Here is a 27,653-nt window from a genome sequence, read left to right as displayed (position 1 = left end):
AATCTACTATCTAATTCTCATTATTTCCACTTGCTTAATGCAATTAGAAACATCTGTCACTGATCAACTGTCCACACAGTGAAAATAAATAATAACTCATGCTATCTGCTTCCACAGTGTTTTTCAGGGGAACGACTGCTTTAAAATCATTTGCTAAAGCCCAAGAGCTAGAGCTGTGCAAAATGCTTGTGACAAGCTCTGAATCATCCCGAATGTGCCTCAGCATCTGTGTCTCTATCTCTGAGACATGTCGTAGAATCACTGAATGGTTTGGGTTGGAAGGTAACTTAAAGATGATCCAGTCCCAACCCCCTGCCATGGGCAGGGACACCTTCCACTAGATCAGGTTGCTCAAAGCCTCATCCAACCTGGCCTTGAACACCTCCAAATCCTGGATACATATAAAAGTCCTCATCTTCAGAGATATGTTCCGTCCTTCCAGGGCAGATCTCACCCTTGCTTCCCAAAGTATGGACCCAAAGCCTGGACCCAAAGCCATGCCGGAGCTGTTTGTATTGATGGAGCTGTGGTTGCCAAAGGGGTGACAGGAGACCAGTGACTGGGACATGGGTGCAGAGAGAAAGGCCTTGAGGGTGTCATGGTTTAGCCCCAGACTGACTGGGAGCTAAAATGCAAGCAGTTGTAGTCCCAGTCACTGGCTTAAATCAGAACAGAGGGTTATGCCAGTTGCTGCTTGTAGTCCCAATTTGGATCTGCCTGTGAGAGGAGTGTAGGAAAACAATGGAGCAAGGAGCTCTCAGAAACGGATGCCCAGTCCTCTGAGACTGACCAGGTCAGGGACATGGATGGTACTTTCTCCTCTTTAAAACTGCCTATAATCTATCTGTATAAACTCTGATTGCCCAAAAGACAAGAAAAATCCAAGAACTAGAGAAGAAAATCCTCAACAAATGGGCTTGTTCACCCCCTGCCCACTAGTGATAGGTATGGAGAAGAAGTAAAGGCAAAGTCTAAATGGAAAGGTGTTCTCATTGGGCATCTACTGCTGAAACATTCTCAAAAGAGACAACTAAATTAATAAAAAATCAGTCTTCCTAGTAACCAAGAGAAGCCCAATGCCACAGCTAAAACCCTCAATGCTTTTGTTTTTGAGCTGCTCAGCAGCTGGAGGCTTGTCCCATGCGGTGACCTGGCCGCTACGTGGGGCTGAAGCACAGATGCTGGGATAGTCACCTTCAATAACCATCAGAGAGACCACGGAAGCATGAGCAACAGCATTACCCACATTGCCGTGTGGGTCAGAATGACTCTACGCATGAAATGCTTGTCCCAGCTTCAGAATGAGGAGGGGAAATGAAGTGTAAATGGCTTGCTGGTTTATTTTTCTTTTATTCTTTAAAAGGGCAAAGGCAAATCTCTTTAATTCATTCTTTTTCAAGTGACAAGTGTAACTTAGAGACATTATAAGATCTACTCTGACAAGGTGAAGTCTCTAATACTCTCGAGGTTGCCAAATCAGGAGGGCAGGGATGAACTGAAAGTTGCTGGGTTGTTCACAATCTCGTCAGGTCACATCTAGTCACTACTACACGTCCTACTCCACCCCCTTCCCTTTATTTCTCCATCCTCCACCATAACCATAGGGTTATAGGTCGAGAAGTGATCCAGAGGTACCTCTGCATCTTGGTAGCCTTTTGATTTCAGTGGCTCAAAATGTACTTATGCCTGTGTAAGCGTGAGGGTGTGCCTGTACTGCTCACCCCATGTTATTCCAAGGGATGAAGGCGATAGTGGCTCCCAAAAGCAGATGTGATTGGGACGAGGCTACATCCATTAGCCTGCTATCTGCTTTCACAGCAGGGATTATTCTTGTTCATCTAACAGGAATGTTGGAGAGAGGCAGCACAGCAGAGGAGAGAGTTCTCTCCAAAAATAGGGATGAATCATGATACCAAAACATATACTATTCATCAATTTTCCCAAAGATAAACACCTCCCAGACTTGGCCCATTTTGCTGGCTCTTCCTCCAAGCATCTAGTTTGACCCACTACCAAGATGGCATTAGCTTCAAAGTTGGGACAGAGACTGAAGCTTTCTCCCAAGGTGGGCTTAGATTTCTGCTTTGTTCTCCCCAAATATGGGCATTTTCCCAGCAAAGGTAATAACAGAAGAGTTTTTGTTCAAACAGAATGGTTATGAGCCATCAACAAGTGCAGATAGATGGGAAAGTAAAAGACATCCCATCTTTATTAACAGCCTCTCATCCAACAGGATTGCTTCTCTGGGAGAGGTCAGGAGAGGGACGTAAGGGGAGAATGAGCACGTGTCTTGTTGCTCACAATGAGGTCATGCAGTATTTTTTAAAGCATGACCCAATTATAAGCTGAGAGCTGTCTCCTCTGTCCTGAAAATTAGAAAAGCTGATGGTTTTCTGATGACATCCTGTATCGCGGCCGACACAAATGCCACAGGCAGCCTTTCTGTGCTTGCAGAGGACGCCGTGCCTGCCTCGCTCCTTCTCCAGGCACAGAACTCACGGGCGCGCTGCCGTTAGCAAGCTAGTGCGTCCCTGAGGGCAGGGGGGAATTTGGGAAAATAAACCAGCAAAGAGAGAAACAAATTGAATTTGACATCAGATCGCCCAAAGCTTCCTCATAAGTAGGCACTTCCCTGAAATAAAGACAGAAGGGACCGACAAACCACACACTAGAAATATGGTGAAGGTTGGGAGATGGAGATTTGCTCTACTGCTTCTAGGAACAGCATTTGGCATCATTTCCAAAGAGACTGGGCAAAAAAAACACTCTCCCAGGCAAAGGTAGGGCGAGTTGCTGGGGACTGTAGAGGGAGAGGTGGGGTAGGCAGGGCAAGGGACCACCTAGGACTACCTTGGGAAGGGCAGTACGGTCTCTTCGCATCTTCACGCTGCACATCCCCAGCCTCCTGCCTGTTCTATGTGGTCGCAGATGTCTCTTTTCCCTCACAGACGTCAGGCAGTGGGGAAAACCAGCCCCAGCAACTTCTGCTGGTAGCACTATGGTGCTGGATCCAGCTCCTTTTTGCTTTGCTCACTTCCACTGCGAAGTGTCATGCAGAAACCCATGGCTGTGTAAGCACACAGGCTGCCTTGAACTAACCAGCCCAAATGCATCACTGCGGGCAAAATGTTCCAACCTGACACCACACAACTATGGCCAGATAATGCTTTTGGTTACCTGCAGCAAGGTAAAGGGGAAAGAAATCACTCCCCAGTGAAACAATAACACTTTAAGTCTCTTTTTTTCTAGTTATGTGCAATACCCCCGAGTTCAGGAGCCTCACTGTGGCTGAGGTTCTCGCTGTGTGGTGCTGAAGGAAAAGACTTTTGGCTGAAAGTTGAGATCTTTTGTCTAAGCTGAAATGGAAAGGGAATAGAAAACAATTTTCTTTAGGCCGAGTAATGCAGCTTAGACAATCAAGCCTGGCATCTCTCACTCACTATCAACCTAGTATTTGTACTGCGCAGCCCAGTGGCAGCAATAAGGGGAAATGCTCCATTCTGAAATGCTACCTCAGATTGGAAATGCAGGTTTTTTACCTTGGCTTGAAAGTAAATCTGCTATGCTGCCTTGCTCATCATTTCTTCTGAGCTGCACTCTTTTAGGCAGTTCAATATCTCCTGCAATCATCTGGTACATGTGTTATTATTTTTTTAAAATTGCTTGCTCAGACCATGCTATAAAAATAATTTTCTATTTCCATTTCCATTGCCTTTCAGGAGGCAGCTTTCATCCTGTGCCACATTTAGTACTTGCTTACCTGAATTTACTATTTCAGTTTTTTGTCCAGCAGGGAGGATGTGAAAGGAGGAGTTGGAGCTGAAGCAGAACTGCTTTGACCACACATAACCATCCACAGTTTGAACACCTCCCCAGGAGCTAAATGCAGAGTGCTTTTGCAGTCAAGGAGAGAAAGGGATGCGACTCATTTCAGACAACTCATAGTAGGATGAGCTCAGCTGTGCCCTACAAATGCCCTCCTTTCTCCACGTCCTGTAAAAGGGTAGCTCAGGCACAGACACCCACACTATATGTGCTTTAAGTTAAACGAGATGCACCTCAACGCTGCCCGTCGTAGGCTGAATCAGGCAGGTGCTCAGGCAAGCCAGGGCTTGAGGCGAGGGATGGGATATGGCACCAACACAGGGGCTGTTCTACCCCAAAAGAGCAGCAGCGGAGAGCAGAAGGAACTCTCTGCGTTTCAACCTGCTGCTGAACCCAATTTATTACCATCTTTGCCCTTGGTGGAGCCCAGTGGCTGAGCCCTGAAGTCAACCCAGAGAGAAGGAAGCAAGGTTTGAGGCACTGGGTTGTCCGTGGCTGGAGCAGTATCTAATAGGCCACAATGGGGTATTTCACAGCCACTGTTGGATGCTTGCAGGTTGGCCCTGGCACAAACAAAAGCTCCACTGAAAGCCACAGACCAGCTGAGCTGAACAGAAACAGTAATGAATTTTTGAATTTCTCCCAAGCAATTGTGGGTGAAACATTTTCTATGCAACAGAGCCATTAGATGCTGGATGTGCCATTCCCTTCCTGGTGTTTGTGGTGGAAGGTCATCACAACAATTTAATTTGCTGATGCTCTATAAAGCTTTAAGGGTTAGCTCATTGGAAAGACCTTTCTCCCTTCAGCAGGTGTTTTACGGGGATTGTCACCAGCCTCCCGAACCCACCCCAAGACTGCAAAGCTCCCTATGTGCTCAAAGTTAGAGGTATTTGGCAATTTTAGCAGAGCAACTGAAAAAAAAAAACTTACTGAATATCTTCACCCACTTTTGGCCAGCTGTAAAGCATATCCAGCTCTCAGCATATGCGGTATGAATAAACATATGTCTTCAGCTTATCTCTCTCCTGACAGCTCATGGATAGCTCCCCAGCCTGTATTAGTTTAAATGCAATTTACTCTGGAAGACTGATAATAGGGATATTGATTATGCAAGCCCTTGGATATCACACCCTCATTTCACTCCACGGAGGAGCATGATTGCCATTCCCTGCTTATTTTTTTATGAGACCGTAAGCACTGCGCTGTGGGAGTCTGTTCCCTGAGGCTCCTAATATGGCACTTGATAGACATACAGGACTGGATTATAGGGGTCTTAGGGCACGAAAGGATGAAACTTCTTCCCAGGTCTGCTTAGAAACCAGCAAACATCTCAGAAAGTGAGGAATGTGCAGCTTTACTGTGTTGTAGAAGCATCGTCCCCTCCAGTTAACCTCCTCAAGACACAGAAGTAGCTCTGCTGTAAGCAAGGTCAGCTCTTATTTTCTGCGGTCACTTTGCTCCCAGCAGCTATTCCCCCCTGCCTCCACTTGTCCCATCTTCTGCTAATGCTCCTCCCATGCCTATGCCAACCTGCAAGTGGCTGAGGAACTAATCTGGAGGGACTGAGCGATCCCTGCTGTGTTTCATTAATTTCCAGTCTTGCCTTTCCTAGTCACAGCTTCTCCTTCTCTAGGGTTGCTTGACCAGATTGACCTTTGCTGTGTGGCAGATCCCCTTGGAGGCTCTCCATGCTCCCTGTCCATTTGTGCTCACTGCTGATCCCTGCCCTGGAGCTGTGCACCCTACCTGACCTCTTTAAATACTACTCCTGATGAATGTCACTGACTACCAAGACATGCCAGCTTGGTCCCCACAGCCTACCTTGCTGACATCTGACCTTAGAGCATGTTCTCCTCTGGCAGGTCCATCCCTTGAGTGCTGCCAGTGCAGGGGCTATGTCCATTCTCACTGAGCATCATGGTCACCCACGGTGACTGCGGGACACTGCTGCTCAAGGGACACTGGAGCACTGAACACTACCTGGGAACTTCTGTGCTTGGACCAGCCTCTTTGAGGCCAGCACCACTGTGTTGGCCTTGCTGGAGCCAAGCCAGGGTGCACAGCAGAAGCTCTTCTATCCCTAGCTTCTGAGTCCTGCTCAGGATTTTCCTTCCAAGATGCTCATTCCACCTCCTGTCCCAATCCCCTTCAGTTTTGCCCTTATAATTGAGCCTTTCCTCCTTCAGCCTTTCTGAGATCCCTCTTGGATCTTTAGCTGAATTGTGCACTCCCTACCTCTGCATACCAAATTTCTTTATTTTCTTCTCCTGTGCTCTTCCATTTCCTAGCAAGCATTCTCCCCTCCAGGCTTAACTTCTGTGGGATTCTGAGTTCACTGGTGCCTCAGCTGAGAAATGAACCCCAGAGCTACAGCCCTCCAGCCTGAGACCAGATGTTCTCTAGGCCACGGATAGCAGTGGTGGATGTTTTTTGAGGGAATTCGTGAGACTCTACAGAGCAGCTCAACAGTCACGGCTTGCAGGCTGAGAGGCTGGGTTTGGGAGCAGACCTGGTCCTTCTGGTCCATTTTTCATTTAACCATTGGTCTAAGACAAGATCTAGATATCGTGCAGCAGCCTTTTCTGCAAGAGGTGTGCTGAGTGGGAAAGCCAACAACACTCCCAGCACCATATTCCCCTCTGAGCAATGCTAGGCATATTTTCCTAACATTATTCTTTGGTAAACAGCCAACTTTTCAGCAGAAAAGTTCTTAACTCATAGCTCACTGGTTGCTCAGTGAGAACACAGATATGGATTGCCAGTCTAGGCCCCTACCTCCGTTTTTGGAGAGTAATCTCTCCCCAGTCCCTCCCCATCCCATGGTGATCAAACCCAGACGTACATTGGCTCCATTTGTAGCCACACTCAAAATGATCAAACAGTAACAGACAAGGAGGAGTCTTTCTTGAAGGAGTCAGTTCCACACTGTTCATCTGCCAGGACTCTCAGGCTGTAGAGGGGGGAATTGCATGATTTGTCACGGTGATGTAAATCCCACCTCAGATACTGCTTGGCACAATCATTCTGTGTTCTCCAAGTTGATCCAAAGCTGTGGATCTCAATTTTAAATGAAAAAGATCTTCAAAAATCTACTTTGCAATTTTCCAAGCACTTCCTGAGTTGAAATATAGTATCACTCTTGCTGTAGTAAATTAGGATTTCTTTTTGACATCAGAATTATATCAGAGTCCTAACATCACAGGTAGGGAAAATAAAGCCTCTTTTCCAGAAGGCAGATAGGAGCAGTACTTAATTTCCAACCCTTTTTAAATTATGATCTAAACCCAATTTTTGCACAATTTTCTCAGTGCAAGCGACTGGATTGTGCCAGATTTCCAGTAGAAAACTCCACCTGAATTCAGCCCGATCTCTAGTTATTTGTCTGCCTATAGAAAACATGCATTTTTTTTTCTAATAAAGCAGCAACACGCCAGCCCACAAGCCCCAAAGCCTCTCAGAGGACAGTTGCCAAGTCAGTGAGGAGCCCTTGCTTTAAGATGAAGGGATATTTTCTAGCTGCTTTGTTGCAGGTATGGAGGGATTGGGTAGGAACAGGGGATGCAAGGTGCCCCCCTCGGATGCTCACTAAGGACATCATTGCCAGCCTATCTCAGCTTTCCATGCGCTATAAGACATGTCCTTTAAGCAACCCCAGCAACTTATTCACCATGCTGCTCCTGCAAGGGTATAAAGGAGGGCAGAGCAGTATTCACCCTCTTACCTGCTCCTGCCTCCTTGCTCCCTGCCCAGCACTGGCTGCTTCTGCCTTCCTCAGTGATGGTTAAAACCACTTTTGGAGTAGAGCCTGCAAGCACTGCAGGGAACCGAACTGCCTCTCCCGCACTGTGAGAATGGTTGCTGGCACCCAAACGTCTCCATTTACGGTCAGGGCTGCATGGCTGCATTTCTACATCAGCCTGGGAGCTGGTGCTTTTAAAGGGATCCTCTATTTTGGCAGTGGAACAGGGCTGGACTCCATTTTTCTGCAATTTTTGTGGCTTCCCAGGGGAGATTTAGCTCATCCTGAGGATGGAATATGTTGCTTTGGTGCATGCAAAACCTCCATCCAAAATTAGACAGCTTCTACCCCAACAGCAGGCAAGCACCACCCTTAGTACCTTCAGAAAGGGAACCTTTGCTCACCATGCCAGCCCCAGTAACCACCCTACTTATTGGCATACAAAAGTGACACAGCAAAAGAACACAGGTAAAACCCCATTGACTGTAATTTCTTGACCATAAGCAGTACTGAAACTGTTGCAAAAACTCTAACAGCATCTTGGGAACATTTTGTTTTTCCCTCTAACCATTATTAGATGAGATATTGTTCTCAAAATATGCTGTATGTTCCCCAGGACAGCATGCCTCAGCCTGTCCCCAGTGAGGATGAGCCTGGAGGAGCAAAGGACATCAGTGCACTCCGAACTGAGCATCTCCACCAGGATGGCCAGGCTGGTGACAGCCATCCCTGCAGCAGTGAGTCACCAGCCCACAAGGCATCTCGCCAGTTCCGTGCTGGCTCACAGCTACCAGCGTCTTTCAGTCTGGAGTGATTCCTTCCTGGGCGTGAGACGCTGAAGCACAGCAGGTGTGCTGGAGAAAATTCCTGGGCTTTTGAAGGGCTCCTGACCCGCTCAAAGCACAATCGGTGCACAAGGCAAAAAGGCTGGAAAGGGAAGTTGTGCATATCCCATAATTTTGGCTGTGTGTTATGCGTGCATGGCTGTTTGTGTGGTTTTGGATGAACTTGCATCACAACTGGGGCACAGAAGTACTGCAAGCTTACCTAGCATACCCTGAGCTGTTTGGGTAGCAAGAGTTACTTGGGAAGTGATACCATGGACATGTAGGTGGGTTAATTACCCAAATACCTACAGACATATCTCTCCCTGGCTCTTCCAAATCAGGCTCAGTGCTCCTTGGGGAGAAGGTTAGAAACAAAAAGCCCAGTTATTTTCCATGATCAAATTTCAGAGCCCTCCAGACCCCACAGACGGCTCTGCTATGAGCCTTGGATGAACTCTATTTCTGCAATAACTCTTCCAGAGAGAAAGAATTAGGAGGCTTAACACTTTTGTATGACAGTTGCCGGAGCCCCCGTCAGATAACAGTCATCGGCAGCCGGTACAGGAGTTGGGAGCAAGCCGGGCTGCCTGATTCAGCCAGCCTGGAAAAAAGCTATGTTTATAAAAACCCACATGAAAGGAATGAATTGCCAATTACGCAAAAGTCTTTATTTAAAGCAATGCAAACCTTTCATGTGCAACAGACAAATGATACATGGTCACAGGGAAAAAAATATAACAGATAGGAAAGCTGAGAGCGGGGAATGTGAGCAAATCCATTTTCCAGAAGCAAGAAAGGAGACTCGCTCGCTGAAAAGGATTAGCTGGATAAAGTCAAACACTTTAAAAAAACTCTGTATTAAAAACTAAACATGCATCAGAGACAGGAAAAAAAATAGATTGTGAAAAGACCCAAGGAGCCATGCTCTGCTCCCGCTCAGAAAGAAAATGCTGTCAAAAAAATATCTGATGTAAACTTGCCACACACACCAGATCATCAACAGGCATTTATCAAATGAAACACATACCAAATCCAACTCCACTTCCTAATCCCAAGTCAAACAGGCTTTGAGTTTCAGACCCTCAGGAAGAGATTTCCATATGATCCTCCTCTGTCTCTGTTTATGATTAGTCTTTCTAAATTTCAGCATTTATCTGACAAAACACATTGGGGAGAGCTTTCTTTTATCCATAAAGCCTGTGTTTCTGCTTTTCCTTAGCTGCTGCTGTACCATTCTGCAGCCGCTCAACTTGGGAGGAAAAGACTTTAGTCAAGACCCCTTGATTGACTAAACCCAGGATCACTTTCCTGATGACCCCAAGTCGTTGTGTTATGTGCCAACACCGAAGCAAGCCAGCATTCACAGAACGGCATTATAAATGCTGCCTCCGAGACAAAATCTTACTTTGGGGCTCAGTTATGCAAATAAAACATATGCATATGAGGGGTCCCATCGGCTGTGTGGTCAGTCTGAGAGGTTTTGTAGTTTTGGGAGAGAATTTGTGATGCAGAAACATTTCAGTCTGGTCTGGTGGAGCTGTTGCACAGAGCCAATGCTGACTCCAGCGAGCAACCACAGGAGCACTGTTATCACTTGCTGTCCTCCTGCAGCCTGAGGTATGGTCCTTGTTAACCATCAACTGATATGTTTCAAATGACATATTCATAAACCCCTGAGTCTGATCGCAGCTAATTTGCAGAAAAAAGGGAGTACATTTGCTTAATACACTGCTTTTTGCAAACACCCTGATCATTCCCAGATGCATCTGTTTCTGCCCAGCAGCGCTCGAGACAGCAGGAGAGGAAATAATTTCAGCTCCCCAGAGTCACTGACCTAAGCAGTTTCAAAATGCTCCAGGAGCCCTCCTGTATCCATTTGAGGGACCTGTACCCACCTCTGGCCTTCGATCTGCTTCGATCACGACTTGATATCAGACACACAAGCGCTGCAAGGCTACGTGAAAACAGATCCAGTTGAGGACAGCATTTTGAGCTCACGTATGGAAGAGAAATTGGTTCTACCAATTCCCAGCAGTCTCTCCTAAACTTGCCATAGGAGAGCGAAATCAGCGAAAAGCTGCCAGGAAAGGTTGAGGTTGGTGGGAAGGAGAAAATTTAACACAAGAATTTAAGAGCCTGGGTCCCAAGCAGTTCAAGCCAATGTAGCTCTAGATGTTGAGGCCCAACAGAGCTATGGAGGAACCTCTGTCATGGTGTAAACAACAAATCAGCCCTTTATTTCAGCTCATGGCAAGATACTCACAGAAAAATATAGCTTTGAAGTGACAGCCAGAAGCTCGGGATTGGATGAACATTTTATTTACAGCTTTTTATTCAGTTCAGCTATGAGGTAAGGTAACAATAAAAATAGCGGTGCTTACAACTTACAAAGCAACTTTTATTTGAAATCTCAGCACAAGTTACAAACAGTAACTCAGTTGGTGAGATTTCCCCTGGCAAAGTGCATGTTTCTCCTAAAGGGAGCTTAGCTGATTTGAGATCTGCCAGGGCAAAACACTACTTGTCTGGGTAGCATCATCCCTTTCCTGCCCCCCTACAGCCACTCCAAAGCTGGTGGCTTTGCCCATGCTTGACAAGCAGGCTACCCAAAAATATTGTCTCCATGTCTGCAAAGCATATCACTATTGCAGACACATTTGAATCCAAACATCCTTCCAACCCAAACTACTCTATGATTCTATGATCCTATGATCCTCTTCCTCTGTCATCTACTCCACCCAAACCCAATTTATTTGCTATTGTCCTGAATAGAGGCTACCTAAAAGCATTGAAGAGCCCCATTTAACCAGAAAAGCATCTGAGATGCCTCAGTGGACAATCCCACATGTGGTAATGCGCAGAGAGCTGGGTCAACCTGCATGCAGCAGAGATTGCTGCTTTTTCTGGGCATGAATTTTTCATAATCACACCTCCTGGCTTTCCCCATTCATACATTAGTTGAAAACAGTGAAACGATTTATTGTTTGAATAAAATGCAGCCATGGGTAACTTGCAAATCAGTTAGTGCAAACCACAGAGCACTTTGCTTCCAATATTGATCATGAGAAATTCCCATTAAAGGTGTGATCAAAAACTTGAAAAAATATTATCATGTGATATTGTTTCTGCTCACTCAGAAGTGGACACAGACCTTCCCAAACCAGCCTCCTCCAACATAATCTTCGTGGTTTTTTTGTGTTATTAATGAAAAGCCCAAAAAAGCTGGTTGGCCAGGGCAGCATAATAGATTTCCTGCAGTGTATTTTAAACTGTGATTATTAATATCGTGAGCAGTGCTTTAGCAGAACTGTTCTCCAATAGCCCATTCATTTTTAATTGAACTAAGAAGAAATTAAAAAGGCATTTATATGAAATAGTGCTGCATCCTTGCGACGAAGGTGGCTGAACTTCCCCCACCCAGCTGCTAAGCCTCATTGAGCTGGATGCAGCAGCCTGGTGCAGTAGATGTAGAGACCATTGGTATGATGTTTTGTTTTAATTAATTGTCCTGATTTAGCTGTTCTCATTGCAGCCCTGGCCTGGCTCATTGACAGTTATCCAGGCACCCTCTGACCACACCGAGTGTCACCTCCTCGATGACTATGTACTCGAAAAAATGTTACCCATTAACGTTTTGTTAATGGTATTTCTAAGCAGCATTCCAGAAAGCAAAGCTGAATGTGCTTCCGGTGATTCAAGTCGCCTTCAGCAATCCCCATTCAGGTTCGCCTGTGCTGGGTAGGATCCTGCCCTCCTCCCAGTTTATCAGCTGCGGACAGGGGATTTGGGAGCTATGGGAAGTTTCATTTCCTGCTTCTTGTGCTGCCTGTGGCCAGTGCTGGCAGCCTTTGTAAAAGGAAAGACATTCTTTTAATTCTTGTTATTAACCCGTTGGTGATCTGCGAGTCACGAACCCAAATTGTCAGAAAAGCTACAGCTTCCATCAACTCATCATTACACAGCCAGTGGCAGCCTCTCATTTTTCCTAATTTTCCATTTTAAAAAAAAAAAAAATAAAAAATAAGGCAGATGGAGCACAGACTAATTTTAGTGCATGTCTGCATTTGACACTTGATTTGCAAACTCCATCATGTCTTAGGCAATAGCTGCCTGTAGCACCACTGCTTCTGGTAGTACTTCTGTCAAGGGTGGAGGCATGGGGCATGGCAACTTCCAGCACAGAGCCTGGCATTGTACCCCAGCAATTTAGGATGGCAAGTAAAGAAGATCAAAACAAACGCTGGAGATATCTTAAGCACATGCAATACATTTCTCAAAGCTAAGCCACACCTCATAAAATAGCTAAGTGATATAGTAATAGTGTCATAAATGACCAGAGCTGCTTTTCTATCTCACTGACAGTGACTGTGACAGGTTTGGCACAGAATAAAGCAAATATGTCCTGAATTAGTCCTTCCCACGGATATATCTTTGCAGATCCTCCCCACCCAGCACTAATGCAGCTTCCCTGAGCTCTGCAGGCAACCACAGCATGGAGCTGCTGAGAAACCCAGCTGAAAACCCTTTTCTCTCCCCACCCTGGCTAAAATCCACAGCGGTAGCAAAGTATTGCACGGCAAAACATTCAGTTCCTACCTGAACAAGGAGCTCCAGCTTCCTGTCGTCAAGGAGGTGCACTTGGCATCTGCGGCCCTCCGTCATCTGCAAGACAGAAGAGACACGTGTGTCAGGGCTCTCGGCTTTCCAGCTTGGCACGCGGCTGCTGGCTCCTCCGGCGCAAGCGGGAGGCTTTCATTCACTACGGTGCTTTCAGTTTGTGTTTTGTTTTCTATTTTTTTTTTTTTTAATTAATCCCCCTTCTTTTGGCACTGGGGAAAGAAAAGGCTGGAAGGAGAAAAAGAAAAGCCACCCTAGTTGCTGTCAGAATAGCGTGTAGTGTCTGCTTGGATGCAGCTGCTTGGAGGAGATCATTCCAGTGTGAAAAATGGACCTGGGGGACAGTTTGCAGCAGAGAAACCCCCAACATTTCATACCGCAGCCTTCAGCTTCACAGCCAGTTTGACCTGTGGAGGAGACATCCAGACAAGTTTCCCCTAAACCCCTCAAAAGCAGAGATCCAGTCAAACCAGAGGAAGCGCAGGGGCTGCAAGCAGGGCTCTTCCCTGGGCCATGCTGGTGGTGCTCCTTGGGGTTGCACCAGCTGCTCGTTTGGGCCTGAATCCCAAAATGGGCTCGTCCTGCTCAGGGTGTCCTACTTAAATCATACCACGAGGAGCCACTTGTGATATCATACTGATCCAAAGCTGCTTCAGTATAGTTTATTACAGTTATTAACAAAGAACATGAATAAAACTTTTAGGCATAGAAGACACATAAGGCTTGGAAGGTGCTATAGATTAGGGTGCTAAAAAATAAATGAGCTGTGGCCTGAGTCCTCTACAGTCAGGGTCAAGCCCTTTCCTGTCGCTGCTCTTGCAGAGAGCACTGTGAGCAAGGACCAACTTTACTTTGTAGAGTTATGGATCCCAACTCAGCCTCACAAAGCTCTTCAGCATGCACAGGCGCATTCCCACTACCTGCTAATAGGATACGGGCTGTCTAAGCCTCTTTCCTCTTGGAAATCCCTTCCTCAGCACGACTTAGGCAGCACGCAGGCAGCCCCCCTGGTGTGGGCTCACCCCACGACACTCATACATGCCCAGACCCACGGCGGCACAGACTCGGCTCAACTCCACGCTAGGGCTCAATTTCTCCGGGATCCACCACCCTCCAGCCAAGGCCCCTTCCTGAGCACTGCACGAGTCCCCAGTTAAATTCAATGACATTTCTTGCCGTGGTGGGTTTTAAAGCATCACGAGAAGGTAACAGAGGGTTCACAGGAGTCTGGCAGAGGGTACGGGCTCCTGAGGACGTGGCTGCTGCAGCACCTGGACATTTCTGCCCTCACCCATCACCTTTGCCCACTGGCACCAGCTGAGCTCCTGATGCAAAGCTGCTGTGCAGAAAGCAGGGAGGTGTGAGCTCTGGGGGTTAACTGAGGACAGCTCAGATTTCTGCTTTAGTTCTGCGGGTTAAAAATCACCTATTCCTATGGCTTGATAGGGCTGGATGTGCTGGCATCTAGGAGGCAGTGGTGGATGCCCCACCATCAGCTATGCCTGTTAGAGATCTCAGGTAGGGTGCAGCCATGGGGTCTGGAACCTTGGTGGTCTCCAGCAGCATCACCCTCACCCTGCTGGTGGCCAGGTCTTGGCACAGGAGCCCACCAGGGTCTCCTGGGTGCTCCCGTCCTCCCTCTTGCCATCTCTGTCCCGCATCCACCCCCTCTTCTCCTTGGGCCAGGACAAACCAGCTTTACTTTGGCCCTGGCCTCTTCCCTGTAGCAAAAATTTGGAAGTGCCAACAACTCTATTGATCTTCAAGCTGGTCATGCAAGATACAGGGTTTATTGTGAGACAACTTCAGTCAAAAAAAAGCTTTTTCTTTAAACTCGCCTCAAATTTACAGTCCTGGAGTGCACAATCCCATGTGATCCAAGCAGCTGTTATTCACACCAGCATACCTCTGGAGTATTGTGCACACTAAATAACATCGCTTTCCTTCTTGTTTTCCATGAGCACAACTGGAGCCCTAGCACAACAGCCAAACGAAAGCCTTGTAAAACAAGCCTTCTCATAAATGTCATCCAGGTACTGCCATGGCAATAAATTGTCTTCTTACAAGAGTTCTCCCTGGTAAGTAATGTTATGCAAAATATGGCTTCTCATAAGGTATATCACTTGGTGAGTGAGATTTTTCTCTATGAAATCTGTATTAAGCAGCTTTCAGTTCAGTTGTAATGCTATACCAGAGGCTCACAGAAGCGCTTTGCAATCATTTGCCCTGTCTGGAATAGTTATGTGGGTTGCATTCACATAGATGCAGGGAATCACAAGCTTTCTTTGCTGAGCTTCCTTAGCAGATAAAACTCCAAGTGCCTTAACTCTGCTTCGGCATCTCTGCCATCCTCTTACTGTCACATATCTGCTGCATCCCCAAGATGGTGAGTAGGCACTGATATCCAAGTTTTAATACGAGTTTATGCAAGACAAGAGATAAAGCAGTGAGTTTATTCTGGCAGCAACACGTGATGGCAGGGATGGGAACAGAGTCCAGCTTTTGTGTGTTACGCCCCATCATTTACACCAAAGTTGAAATGAGAATACAAGAAGGTGAAAGCGGAAAGAGGGAAAATTTTCTGAGATTTTGTGCTTTAGCATTTCAGAAAAGAGCTTGCTTTCCGTGTGGAGCTTCTTTAGCTCTCTGTGCTTTTCCACCCCAGAGTTTCAAATCTCCTTAGTGTTTTCACTGCTTAAAGAAATCCCAAATGCAACATGAAGTATCCGAATAAGGTGAATCTCTGAAATGCAGCACATGATGGTTGACTAATTGCAAGGCATTTCATGAACACCATTTGCAGGAAAGGGGGAGGGAAGAGGAGTGAAGGGAGGGAATGTGCACTGCTTTCAGATCAGCTTGTCCCCAGCGGTTCTTTCCATCAGCAAAGTGGCTGTCAAACACCATGATTGCTTTTAAGTTTGATCATGCAGTGTGTGAACACACAGCAAGGCATGTAACTTTATTTCTTTAGTGCCACCTTGTTTCTGTGCCTCTCTGTGGTTTGAAGGCTCATGCTACAGGCTAATGACCCCAGCTGGTGGCCTGCAGGCCATTTCCACCTGAGATATTCTGTACAAGAGAGGATGAAGAGTTACTGCAGGAGCTGGAAAGGATGCATCAAACACTGCACAGCCTTATGGGGAGAAAGAGACCCAGCACTGACTCCTGCTTTCAGCCCCAGGTACAAACACAGGTGTGAAGAAGCTCCTCCTTTTGTCTTGGCTGGTACATTGAAGCTCAGAAAGACTGCTATATACGTGGCTGGAGATCTGCCACAGTCTTTCCTTATGTAGACAGGATGTCCCGCCACGAGGCTGTTCGCTCCCCTTTAAAATGCTTTCCAAGAGAAAAGAAAAGAAGGTAGAAGACGGACTTCCTACTTGATATAAGCTAAAATATTATGGTCTTGCCCTCCTTCCTTTCTCTTTTATTATTCTGACAGATGTCTGAAGCCCACACTATGTGCTTTTTTGCATCAGATCAACACAAACTCTGCTAGTTTCTCAGAGCAAGAAAAGGGAACATTTCAAAGCACAGTGAGAAGGAACTGATTTAGCAGTCTGTCTGCGTGAAAGATGCTGCTTCTGACACTTTGCAAATTGGCTGATTTGTGGTATCTGCTGTGCTGACATGAATGGGGATGTGGCTGGCTCAAGAGGAACAAGTCAAGGAACACTTTCTTCTTCTCTATGTAACCAGAGAAGGGAAATCAACACCAAAACCCTATGGATGGGAATGAGGGAACAGGAGGTCACTAAACACAAGCTGAGCAGCACCAGAGTTTGGATGGAGGATGCCTACAAGGAGTGAATTGAGGTTCTTCAGTCCCAAAGCTCTTTCACCCAGAGAAGGATGGGGGGGAACTGAGAGCTAAGAGGCACAAAGGCATGGCTCTCCCTTCACCATGGAAAAGCAAAATCCCAGCAAAGAGACAAAAAGCAATAGTTAAGCAGGGCTGCTGACAGAAGACAAGGACACTTGATGTTGAAGGAAAGCAGGGGAGTTTGCTCCTGATAAAATTCTGTGTTCAGTGAGTGAGTTTTCCTGTACAGAGTTCTCCAGTTTTCTTCTGGAGGGCAAGAGCCCTCTAGCCTAACTCCAGAAAGTGAAAAGTGAAGTGACTAGTTTAAAGTAAAAGTCTAGATGTCCTTGATGCTCAAGGCAGAGAGAACTTTCAGACATTTCAAGTCAGGTGAGACAATCCCCAGGTGAGATCCATGGTTGTGCTTCCTGCTTACTTGGCTGCTGGCACATGTTTTGTCCCATACCTGGAGCTGGGCTCTAGTACTCAGCCCAGAAGAACCCTTCAACAGCCAGCACGCTGTATCCACATCAACCACCCACACTTCCGATGCTTCTCAAGATGTGCAAAGAGATAGGACTGCGTTACACACCTCCGAGTGTTAACAGTTCATCCATATGGCAGGGAGCTGCATGTGCTGGCTGTGAATATGGGGCACATGCATTTATTGGGTCAGACTTATCACAAACTCAGATGGAAATTACGCACCAAAATACAGAACAGATTTTTTTTTTAAAAAAACAGCTCAGTACGTCACATTTTCTTCTCAAAATCTGCCACTTTTTTAGTGCCTCCACATGCAGCATGACCCCCGAGTGCTTAAAAAGCTGAACACAAGCGGTTTTAAAAAGCTTTGTCATTTATATACGAGCATGTAAAGACTAGGGATAATATATCTTCAATACACAAACACAGATGGTGCTTGTAAGGCACATGAAGATTTGAAGCAATGTGTTTGTGTGGCTGAGGTGCTGGATTCGTGTGCAGGAGGGCTGATTGTACACAAGACATGCGTGCTTTCTCTGCTCCTTGTCTTATGCACCTTGAGGGTGGGAAAACTGATGCTGATCAAAATGCTTGGAGATTCATGAGTGATAATAAGACGTGACATACAGGCTTGTTCACTCTAATATAGGGATACTGCAGAAAGGAAACCTCTCTTGTGGTTACTCATGGGATCTTTCAAATCATAGTTGTTTTTCTCAAGGAAAGGACATTTTAGTTACCTTTATCACAAGATTTTAAATCTCCTTTGGAGGCTTCTACCCAAATATTTACACAAAGGGTTTTCCTAGGGAAGGCAAGCTGGCGGTTGTTTTGCTCTGCAGCATGAACTGTTCTGGCAACTACTCTCCTCCTTATTCATCTTTGCTGTAAATCCAAACATTGTCTCTGAGAATCCTATAAACTGTTGGTGACACAGCCCAAAAACCCTGCACCACACTCAGCTAATCCCCGCACGTCTGTCATTTTGTCACTAAATTATCTGCAACTGTCCACAGAACTGCTCCATCCAACGCAAACAGTGAAGGCGACAGGAGGAAACAGCTCCAAAGGGAACCTTTCCCTTTCAAAATGAAAAAAACACTCCTGGTGAAAGCACCGTCACACTAAATAACTCAAAGGCACCAAATGCAAATGCTATTTACAAAGGCAGTTCTATAAATATCTGTGGCACGTTTCATTAGCTGTTGACTGCAGAAATAAAGAGGAATACAGCATATTCTTCCATGACTCAAAAATTATAATTGGAGGTAGAATATTTCCTAAATGCTTGCTTCTGCCTCTATGGGAGGTAATTACTGTGCTGGATACACAAAAATCTGTGTCACTTTGCCCGCCATTTGGACAGACCCGCTGAAAGGCGATACGAAGAGATGACAGCCTGCTGATTACAATAAACTATTAGATTAAACATCCTGCTCCCACTTGACCACTTCTTACTGCCTTCCCATTTTGGCAACTTCTAAGCCTGTAAGGAGAGAGGGAGGAAAAGCCACATGGTTTTGGTGTCTGCACAGTTTATTTTGTGCATGTGGCGGCACTTTACTTTGCTGAATCGGGGCCGGTTGTGCAAACAGCTGTCTGTCACACTGACCAGCACTGTCTCTTTGCTTGCCTGCATCCATCTGTCATCTCCTGTCCTACACTCACACTCCAAGATCCTGAAGCAATAGTTTATCTTTGTTTTTTTATGCTATGAGTTCTCAGAGTGCCCTACCCAGTCACTGGTCTGCTTGAGCACCTAATAAATAACACAGATGGTAACTGGGATGAGGATAGTGTGCAAAGAGCTAAGTTGCATGACCAGCCCTTGCATGGGCACCTGGGCAGAGGGGACATGGCCACAGCTGGCTCTGTGTGTGGTGGGAAGGGGAGCAGCACTGGCTGGGAAGCTGGGGAGCAGGCAAGGCTTGCTAATACTACCGTAGGAGACAGAAGATGTGTCATATTCAAAGAAACAGGAGAATCCTCTTTAGGAATGGAACTTCCTGGTAAATGGAGCTTAGGAGCTGAAAAGATGGGCTCAGGAAAGACGCTTTAGATGCCGGTGATGTGAAGAGAAGTAGCCGATGGCTGATGCATAATGCAGCATGGGGTTTCATGTTATGGAAGTGCTCCGGTGCTCCATGAAATACATGCACAGTCTGTAGGTGGACTGGATGGCCAGAAAATATACACAGACCATGACACAGAATTTCCCTCAGATTTAGTAGGATCAGAGGAACGTATCGCTGGCATGGCCGTTGGCTTTCCCTGCGAGTCTCTTTATCCCATCCCTTGAAGAATCAATGTTCTTACCCATGGACTAGAGAATGGAGATGAAATTGCTGAAACCATGGTTACAGACACAGCTTTTAAAAACCTCTCCTATCCTGCAGGAAGGGAATGCTGCCTTCCCTTGGAGAAGCCTGATGTTACCCATTGCATTGGGCATGTGCTTAGGAGGGGTTCTATCAAGTGTTGCACTGATTTCTGCAAATGCTCTTTTGCCAGAAGGACAGGGAAAAACCCAACAGCTTCAGTAATTAGAAAGCAAGAGTCATCCTCGAGAAAGGAGGTGGAACAGAGTCAGCCGCGGTGTCACTTTAGTGGAAGCATGCCGCGAAAGGCACGACACAGCCATTGCGTGGGTGCCAAGGGGGAGTGATGGGATAAGAATTAAGGCAAGCTAGAGGCTGAGTGACCTGGTGACTTCCCTGTTTTGTCTTGAGAGCTGACAAAAGAGTTCCTGGCCTGCCCAGGGGCTCTTTGCTTCCTCCACGCAGCGCTTTCCAGCCTTGCTCAGGCTCCTGCATCACCCGGGGACATCTGCACAGGTTATTTCTCATGCTTCCTCTAAACAGCGCTCAGCAAAAATGCTCTGATTCAGCAAAGCACATAGCTGTGTCCATAAATCCCTTTTATTTCAGTGTGACATAAGCAAGTGTTTAAGTGGCTTACTGTATCAGGGCTGAAATGAAAAACCGTCTCCTACGGTCCTTAAGTCCATTTACAACATCAAGCAATAACTCTCAAGCGAACTTTAAAGCTGGGAATGCCACGTCTTAACCTCAAAACGCTTGGTGCTTGAGCCATGTAGTTAGAATTAAATCTAATTCCAACGCCACATTTTAAACCAACCAGGGTATTACCCAGCAGACGCCTAAATCACTGCTTTGAGAGCAGTCAGCCTCGGAGGCTTGATTTCAGTTATATCCTGAGATAAGAAAGTCTTTTCCTGGACAGACCAGCTTCCTCACTAGAATGGAGGCAGTGCTGATTTGTGTCACGTATTGTTTTCTTTCTTAAAAATAATACAGATCTAAATCTTTACAAAGGGAAGCAGAACATCTCATGCCCTCCTTGCCTTCTGATGTTGATGCAGGAGGACAAGGCAATCCCGATACATACTTTTCACTACATTGGACTCTTTTGATCTTGTAACTCTTTCTGTTCCCTTTCCTGGCTAGTAAAAAAAAACAGTTGCCAGCTTAGAAATGTATAGAATCATAGACTCATAGAATAGTTTGGGTTGGAAGGGACCGTGAAGATCATCTAGTTCCACCCCCTCTGCCATGGACAGGGACATCCCACTAGACCAGGCTGCCCAGGCATTATCCTTACTATTTACAAGGCAAGAGTGGAGAGCGTAGGAGCTTTAAAATGGCTGGTCAGAGCATCCTCTCAGTGGTGAAGCTGAGGCTGACTATTGGGAGGTGGCAGAGTTTTCAGTATTATTTATTATTTTCAGTCTAGGGGATTCACTGGCCACAGATATTTTAAACCTTACAGACCTGCAACCCCTTCTGCACTCAGGAAAAGCATGCCTGGATAAACCTTGACTCAGCCAGTCAGTTGTGCAGGTGGTTCAACATGGATAACATCTGCTTTGGTCCAATGTTTTTGGTTCAAGAGCATGGCAGATCTCTTAAGACCTTGCTTCAAACTGGGATCCTGCAGCTGTGTCCTCCTCTTTGACCTGGGAAGCCTGTGTTGGTCCTACAGCCTTCCTGCACATAGAGCATGCTGGCTGCACCCAGTGATGGGTAAAAGGGCTGCACAGGGAACAAATAATAAATAAATAATTGTGCAACCGAGGTTGTCCAGCTGTGCCTCTTCCTGCCAACTTGGGGCTCTTCCCTATGGTCAGTGCTTCCATGTAGATTAGTTTTAATTGAGTCAGGGGATGAGACATCCATCCTTTTGTGCTTGACTTTCCTGATCAGCTTTGTAGATGTGGCAGATAAGCTCCTGCCTGGAGCCAACGCCAAGTGCTGGTGAGAGAGGAGAGCTGTGGTGCTGCTCAGCTGTTTGTGGTGCTGCACAGAGCATTAAGGAGCATCTCTGGCACAGTGAAACCTCTTGATCCGTATAAAAAAACATTGCAACTAGAGGGTCACGTTCTACAGGAAGTGGAAGGTGTGTGGCTGGGGCAGCCTATGGCCTCATCCCATCTAACAGACCTTGGGATTGTTCATCTGTGTGCCAAAGTAATGCCAAAGGCAGAAAAAGTGCTGTTATCACCAAAAAACATAGCAAAAAATAAGTCCCCTCACTCCTATGTTAGTAAAGATGATAGGTAGACAATCTTCCTTGCTGCAGGCTTCCCAGTTAAAACCCAAGGAAACTTGCCCTTTATGTAAACTTCCCTTGAGCTAACTCAGCTCAGGCAAACTTTGTGAATAACATCTTTGTTTTGTGAGATTTTCTTCCCTCCCCTTCCCCAGGGGGAACTTATTTTCTAGATAATGATCGCTTTAAGGCAAATTCTGTAGTTTCATCCCATGCTTGCACATTATATACAAGGGCTGTGATCCATCATTTGTTGTGTCAGTCCCTAATGCAGCCCAAAGAAATAAATATCAATGGCAGAACTAAAATGGGGTGTTCAGAGGGAAAGAGGATAAAGGATCTCTGGCGTCTTTGCACAAGGATAAGCAGCCTGGTCCTAGGACAGGTGCTTCATTAACTTCTGAGCATAGCTGTGTTTCAAGAAAACCATATGCCTTGGGAGGGTCCAGCTTCATCTGGAATCGCTCTGTATTTACTCTGTTCACTATGCACAAAGGACCCAGCATGGTCTAAGAAAAAGGATTGAAATTATCTGCCAAGGCAATCCTTTACCAATGATGGACCCTGCAGCCTTTTTGTAAGTCACATCAACCTGTCCGTGAAGACGTCTGGTCACCTTCTGGTTTGTTCCCTACATACTGCAGAAGCACCATGACTCACCATCATGGTAACTACTATGTGGCACTAAAGTACATAGCAATAAATTATTATTATTATTTTTTGCTGAGATGTTAGCATGTCTGTTAATCTCTCCTACGTTTGACTTTTAATTCCTTGTAAACATACATAGAAATCTATTTTTTTTTATAGTTTCACACTTCAACATGGCATATTTTCATCAAACTCTTCCAGATATCACTCATTTGCGCATGCAGACAGGGTGGTAATTACATGAGAGCATCCAAGTCTTCTGGGAAAACGTTTTCAGAGGTTTGGTTTAGTTATAGAGGAGAACAGGATGATTTATTTGCTACTGAAACTACTGTGATTTGCTGGAGAAAAAAAAATCAATGTAGGTTCATAGGAAGATGACCAAAGTGACCCAAGGCAGTAGAAGCAGTAGTAATGTGTGAAATATTTTTAAAGGATAAATTAAGATTTAAGGCTCAAAGTGTCCTCTTAGTGCTCATTGAGTGTTTTGTACCTACTGTATCACTAAGCATTCGGAGGTGTGAACAGTGATCAATGGAGCCAAGGCACTGGGTAGTGCATTACTCAGATATTCTGTAACAGAGCGGGTCAATAGATAGCACTGAGCAGTTTTATATATAACACATAATAGAAAACACACTTACAAAAGTCATTCCAGATGTGAAAAAAAAAGGAAAATGTTAATCTGTACACACAAGTGTTTTGTTCCCTCCCCCCATTATTTTCTTGTTTTGAATAACACTCTAAGGACTATATGCTTCCAGTGGAGAAATATGTCACCAGGTTGTTTCCAGCCACTACTAATCAGCAAGTTTGACATACATTTGATGTTAAGAGCCAGGGCTGTGGCTGGTGCCCAGGCTGAGCAGCTGCCAGCGGTTCTGCCTGAGCTGCCGCAGCTTGACGGGGTTGGTGCTGGGTGGACATCATCCCCCAACAGGGTTTCACAGGAAGGACAGGGCCAGATGCAGAGCACATTCAAATGACAAGTAGCTGACTCATCCTCAGTGATGCAAGTGTTTTCAGAAACAGGTCCTGGCTGCAAAACTGTGGCTTGACCATTTCTGCTCCTGCTTTGTTCCAGAGCACACCCTGTGTTGAGCAGGGCAGAGCTGAGACTACAGGACTGGGACATCTCCCATGGGCTCTGCCTGCACACCTAGATGGGTGTGAAGCAAGAAGGGGTCCTACCTACCTTCTCTTGCCCTCATAGCTCCTGATGCTGAGCACCTGCCTGTCTGGTGAGGACTTGGGCTAAGACTAGCCCCACTCTGTGTTCCAGCAAGGAAAACTGCCTCCAGGACACACAGCCCGAGCTTTTATACTCCCATTCACTTTTGGAGTAATGCCAGGAATTTGCATTGCCTGTATTGGGAATACTTTGCCTGCCAGCACAGAAAGATCATGTCCTCTCTGCATCAGGACACCTTTTATTATTTATCAAAATAAAATTATGGACATCCTGTAATCTCTACATGGGATGAACCTGGAATAAACACCTTGACTTCAGCCTGACTTTGTACCAGATGCCTCTGCCTTTTAAGAGATGGGAAAGATGTTCCCTGCTGGAAGACGCAGTAGCTCTTTAATACCACGCAGAATCAATGCTGAAGAGTTAAGGATGGTAAGCAAGGAAGGGAAAGCCTGATGCAGTGTCTGCAAACTCAGCGTCTGGATCCAATACCCCTGTGCCCTAAGCTCCCAATTCAATACCCATTTTGGAGCAGCCTCCTGCCATGGATGCAATCAGCTGTGCCCACGAGAGGCACTGAGAAAGTGAGGACACAGCCCAGCAACTTTAGATTTATGGGTTCCCCCGAGAGTTGCCATCGACACTCCCAGAGCATTTCAGAAAGCATCTTCCACAGTGCAAGTCAAAGCAGACTCAGTGCTTTCCTCCAATTCTCACCGCCTTGGTGAGGCACAAGTCTTCTGCCAGCCTCCCCTGGCATTCCTGCCACCTCTTGCAGCGCAATCCAGGTGACAACCTCAGTGACTGTATCGCCACCCCAACAGGGCTGCAAAGCAGACCACTTCAGACAGTGCTTTTTTTTTTTAAAGGTTTTCCAGTCTTTCCACTTCAGAATTGCAGAAGGCAGTAGAAGTTACCTTCCAAATTTATGTTCTAGTGTGCTTCCAATGCTGAGGGTGTGCGAGTGCACAAAGCAAGCACCGTGTCTGATTGCAAGTCCCCTAAATCATCCATGTCCCATTCAGTGCCACATTTCACTAGGAAATGAGAATGTCTGGTGGTACACAAGCACACACATGGTAGCCATGTGTTGAAATGAGGGGCATCTTCACAAAGCCCTAGCTGGGGATAGCCAGGAGATATACCACCCACACAGACCAAGGGCAAAACTGATTTTCAAAGGTGGAAAGAGCTCAATCTGTGCTACTTTCTCTAGGGTATGGACTGAGTTTCAGCTTCAGATTTTGTGCTGACTTTCCAAGCTGCTCACTTGATGCAACAACTTTCCACCCCTGGCCTCTCCTGCATAAACCCTGTGTGCAGGTAGCAGAGTCCACTTGTTGCGGCTCCGCTATCTGCAAAGCACTTTCCAGTGTGAAATATTTCAGCTTGGACGGACGAGATAGCAACAGTGTTTGCAGCATGTGTGGTACAGCTGCAGCCACGTTCAATCCCACGCGGTCAGGAAACCCAAACAAGGGTGGATTTATTTTGGTTGGGAGATCTGGGAACTTCTAAGAAGGAGAAAAAAATATAATCTAAACACAGAGCCTGAGCCTTGTGGGCTGGCAAGCCCAACAGCCATTGTCAAAATGTTATGCGTTACACGTGGAAATGTATGGAGAAAGGATTTCTGTAGCCAAAACGGGAATATCAAGTTCTTTTTGGTTTGTAGCTTTCTAGGAGATTTCCAGTAGATCTTTCTACAGTGAACTCAAGTAAAAAGGAGTCAACTTGCCTTTGCTTTTCTTTTTTTCTGCCCTCAAGGACGTTTTGCAAAGATTAGCACATCATGTCACACCGTGTTCCCCCAGAGCAGATAGAGGGTGAAAAAGGCATTTTCCTACCCACTAGTGATCTTTTCTTGAGATCAGGAGGCAGCAACTGTTTAACACTCTGTGAAAACCTCACATAGCAGCTCAGGACAAGAGCAGAACATTGTACATGCTAGGAAAGGAGCCAGAGGGGTTTATAAGCAAAAACATTGTTGACTGCACTGGAAATCAGATGGTCCCTGCTTCTCTGGTTTACTTTGCCCTCTAAGGCTGGGCAAGTCCCACCCCATCCAGTGGAGATGCACCCAGGGTAGCTGGCACCATACATGGTGCTACGGAGAAGTATAACACAGCCACGAAGCAGGAACACACTGGGAGGTGGAGGCACACCAGGCTCTTTTTCTACTTATTTTGGCAGGCAGCCTACTGCAGCCAGACACAGACAAGGAATAATCCTTAATGCTCCCATCAACCTGCAAGGAGATGGAGTGCAAAGAGGACTTGGAGCAGAGAGAGGTAGGATCAAACCCTACGTGTTTAAATTCATCAACATGAAAGTGCTCTGGGAAGTTCAGAGCTGATCAAACATACAGTTGGGGCATCTTCTCAGTGCCAGATCAGAGAGGAAATCAAAGTCATTTTTTGGTCCTTGATGGGATTCGTCTCCAGAGCAGATGACAGGGGCTCCAATGCATTGTACAGCCACAGAAATTTTTTTTGTGGTTTTGTAGGAAATGACACAAATAGAGATTTACAGGAGTGCTGGGGGGTTAAGTTGTTAAAATCTTGGAGAAGGAGAAATATCAGTGGATGTTGTCAGCTGCAGTGGTTCCCAAGGCCATGCTGGGCAATCCACCACTGCTTTAGTGAACTATAGCACCTGGGAGAGGCCAGGACAAACTGTGATTTGGAGCTGGAGGAAACTAGCAAACAATTTAGGAGTTGGCCTCGATGATCCTTGTGGGTCCCTTCCAACTCAGGTCATTCTGCGATTCTGTGATTGTGTAATTCAATTGCAGCTTAACCTTGTCAGACCTTGCTGCCTGCTGGGCTGCCACGCTCTGCTTGCATTGGGGCTGCAGGGCAGTCAGCATCTCCAGCCACTGGAAGGAGCAAACCAGCAAGGATGACTGGAGACTGACATTGCTGAGTGACCTTGGGATCTAGCTGTATAACCAAACACACTCCATGCTGTCACAAAAGCATGGGAACCCAGGAAGCCACAGTCACCTACTCTTACAACTCCCCCAGCAGCACAGTCTCCCCTCAGCTCCACAAGAGATGGGCATTTGCGGGATGGCTCCCAGGTAGATGGAGATTTTGGGTGAAGGTCAGAGGCACAAGAAATCTGACCACCTCAGACTTACAGTATTTCAAATGAGACGCCCAAGGTCACCAATAGCTGAGCGTGAGTGTGGCCCCACACTTGACAGCAGCCTTTGCTTGTCCCAGCAATCCAGCCTGCTCCTACTTAGCTCACAAGAAGTTGGTCACATCATGCCTTATCGCATCTTCAGGGGAAAACACTAAGCCCTGATACCAGATTTCATAGAACCATAGAAAAATTAGGGTTGGAAGGGACCTTAAAGATCATCTAATTCCAACCCCCCTGCCATGGGCAGGGACATCGCACTAGATCAGGCTGCCCAAGGCCCCATCGAACTTGGCCTTGAACACCTCCAGGGACACTTCCCTGGGCAACCTATGCCAGTGCCTCACCACTCTCATGATGAAGAAATTCTTCCTAATGTCTAGTCTAAATCTGCCCCTCTCCAGTTTATACCCATTCCCCCTTGTCCTATCACCACAAGCCTTTATGAATAGCCCCTCTCCAGGTTTCCTGTAGGCCCCCTTCAGGTACTGGAGGTGTTGGATTTCGTTGGTGTTGGATCAACACACTCCTTTTATACCTTCTTTGTGTGTCTCACCCCTGTCGCAATGCACGGCCCTTCCTTCTCCTTCACAGTCCTACCATACTGGAACCTGAGACTTCAGTCACTCTTCAGCCCCTTTCACATTATCTCTAATACAACTTTTTCTCCCTCATCCATACCATACAGTTTTACTTTGCCTTTGCTGCATTCAAAGCTTCTGCTGTTATTCATAAAGCAAGCAAATGTAGCAACAAAGGGACTATGTATGACTGTAATTACCCTGTGATACA

The 27,653-nt window shown here is 46.2% G+C and overlaps 1 protein-coding gene across 9 annotated transcripts in view; it reads right to left on the bottom strand.

The window, feature by feature from the left end:
- FRMD4A (FERM domain containing 4A) overlaps nucleotides 1-27,653 on the bottom strand; it is a 389,746-nt gene that overhangs the window by 130,502 nt on the left and 231,591 nt on the right. For all 9 annotated transcript variants that reach the window (XM_054056344.1, XM_054056345.1, XM_054056346.1 and 6 more), the window contains one exon: nucleotides 12,991-13,056. In XM_054056344.1, coding sequence (XP_053912319.1) covers nucleotides 12,991-13,056 — 66 coding nt within the window. The remainder of the gene's footprint in view (nucleotides 1-12,990; nucleotides 13,057-27,653) is intronic.

This window comes from Cuculus canorus, chromosome 1, assembly GCF_017976375.1.
Source record: "Cuculus canorus isolate bCucCan1 chromosome 1, bCucCan1.pri, whole genome shotgun sequence".
NCBI lineage: Eukaryota > Metazoa > Chordata > Aves > Cuculiformes > Cuculidae > Cuculus > Cuculus canorus.
The sequence above is the reverse complement of the archived record's forward strand: the minus strand, read 5'-3'. Positions and strand labels throughout refer to the sequence as shown.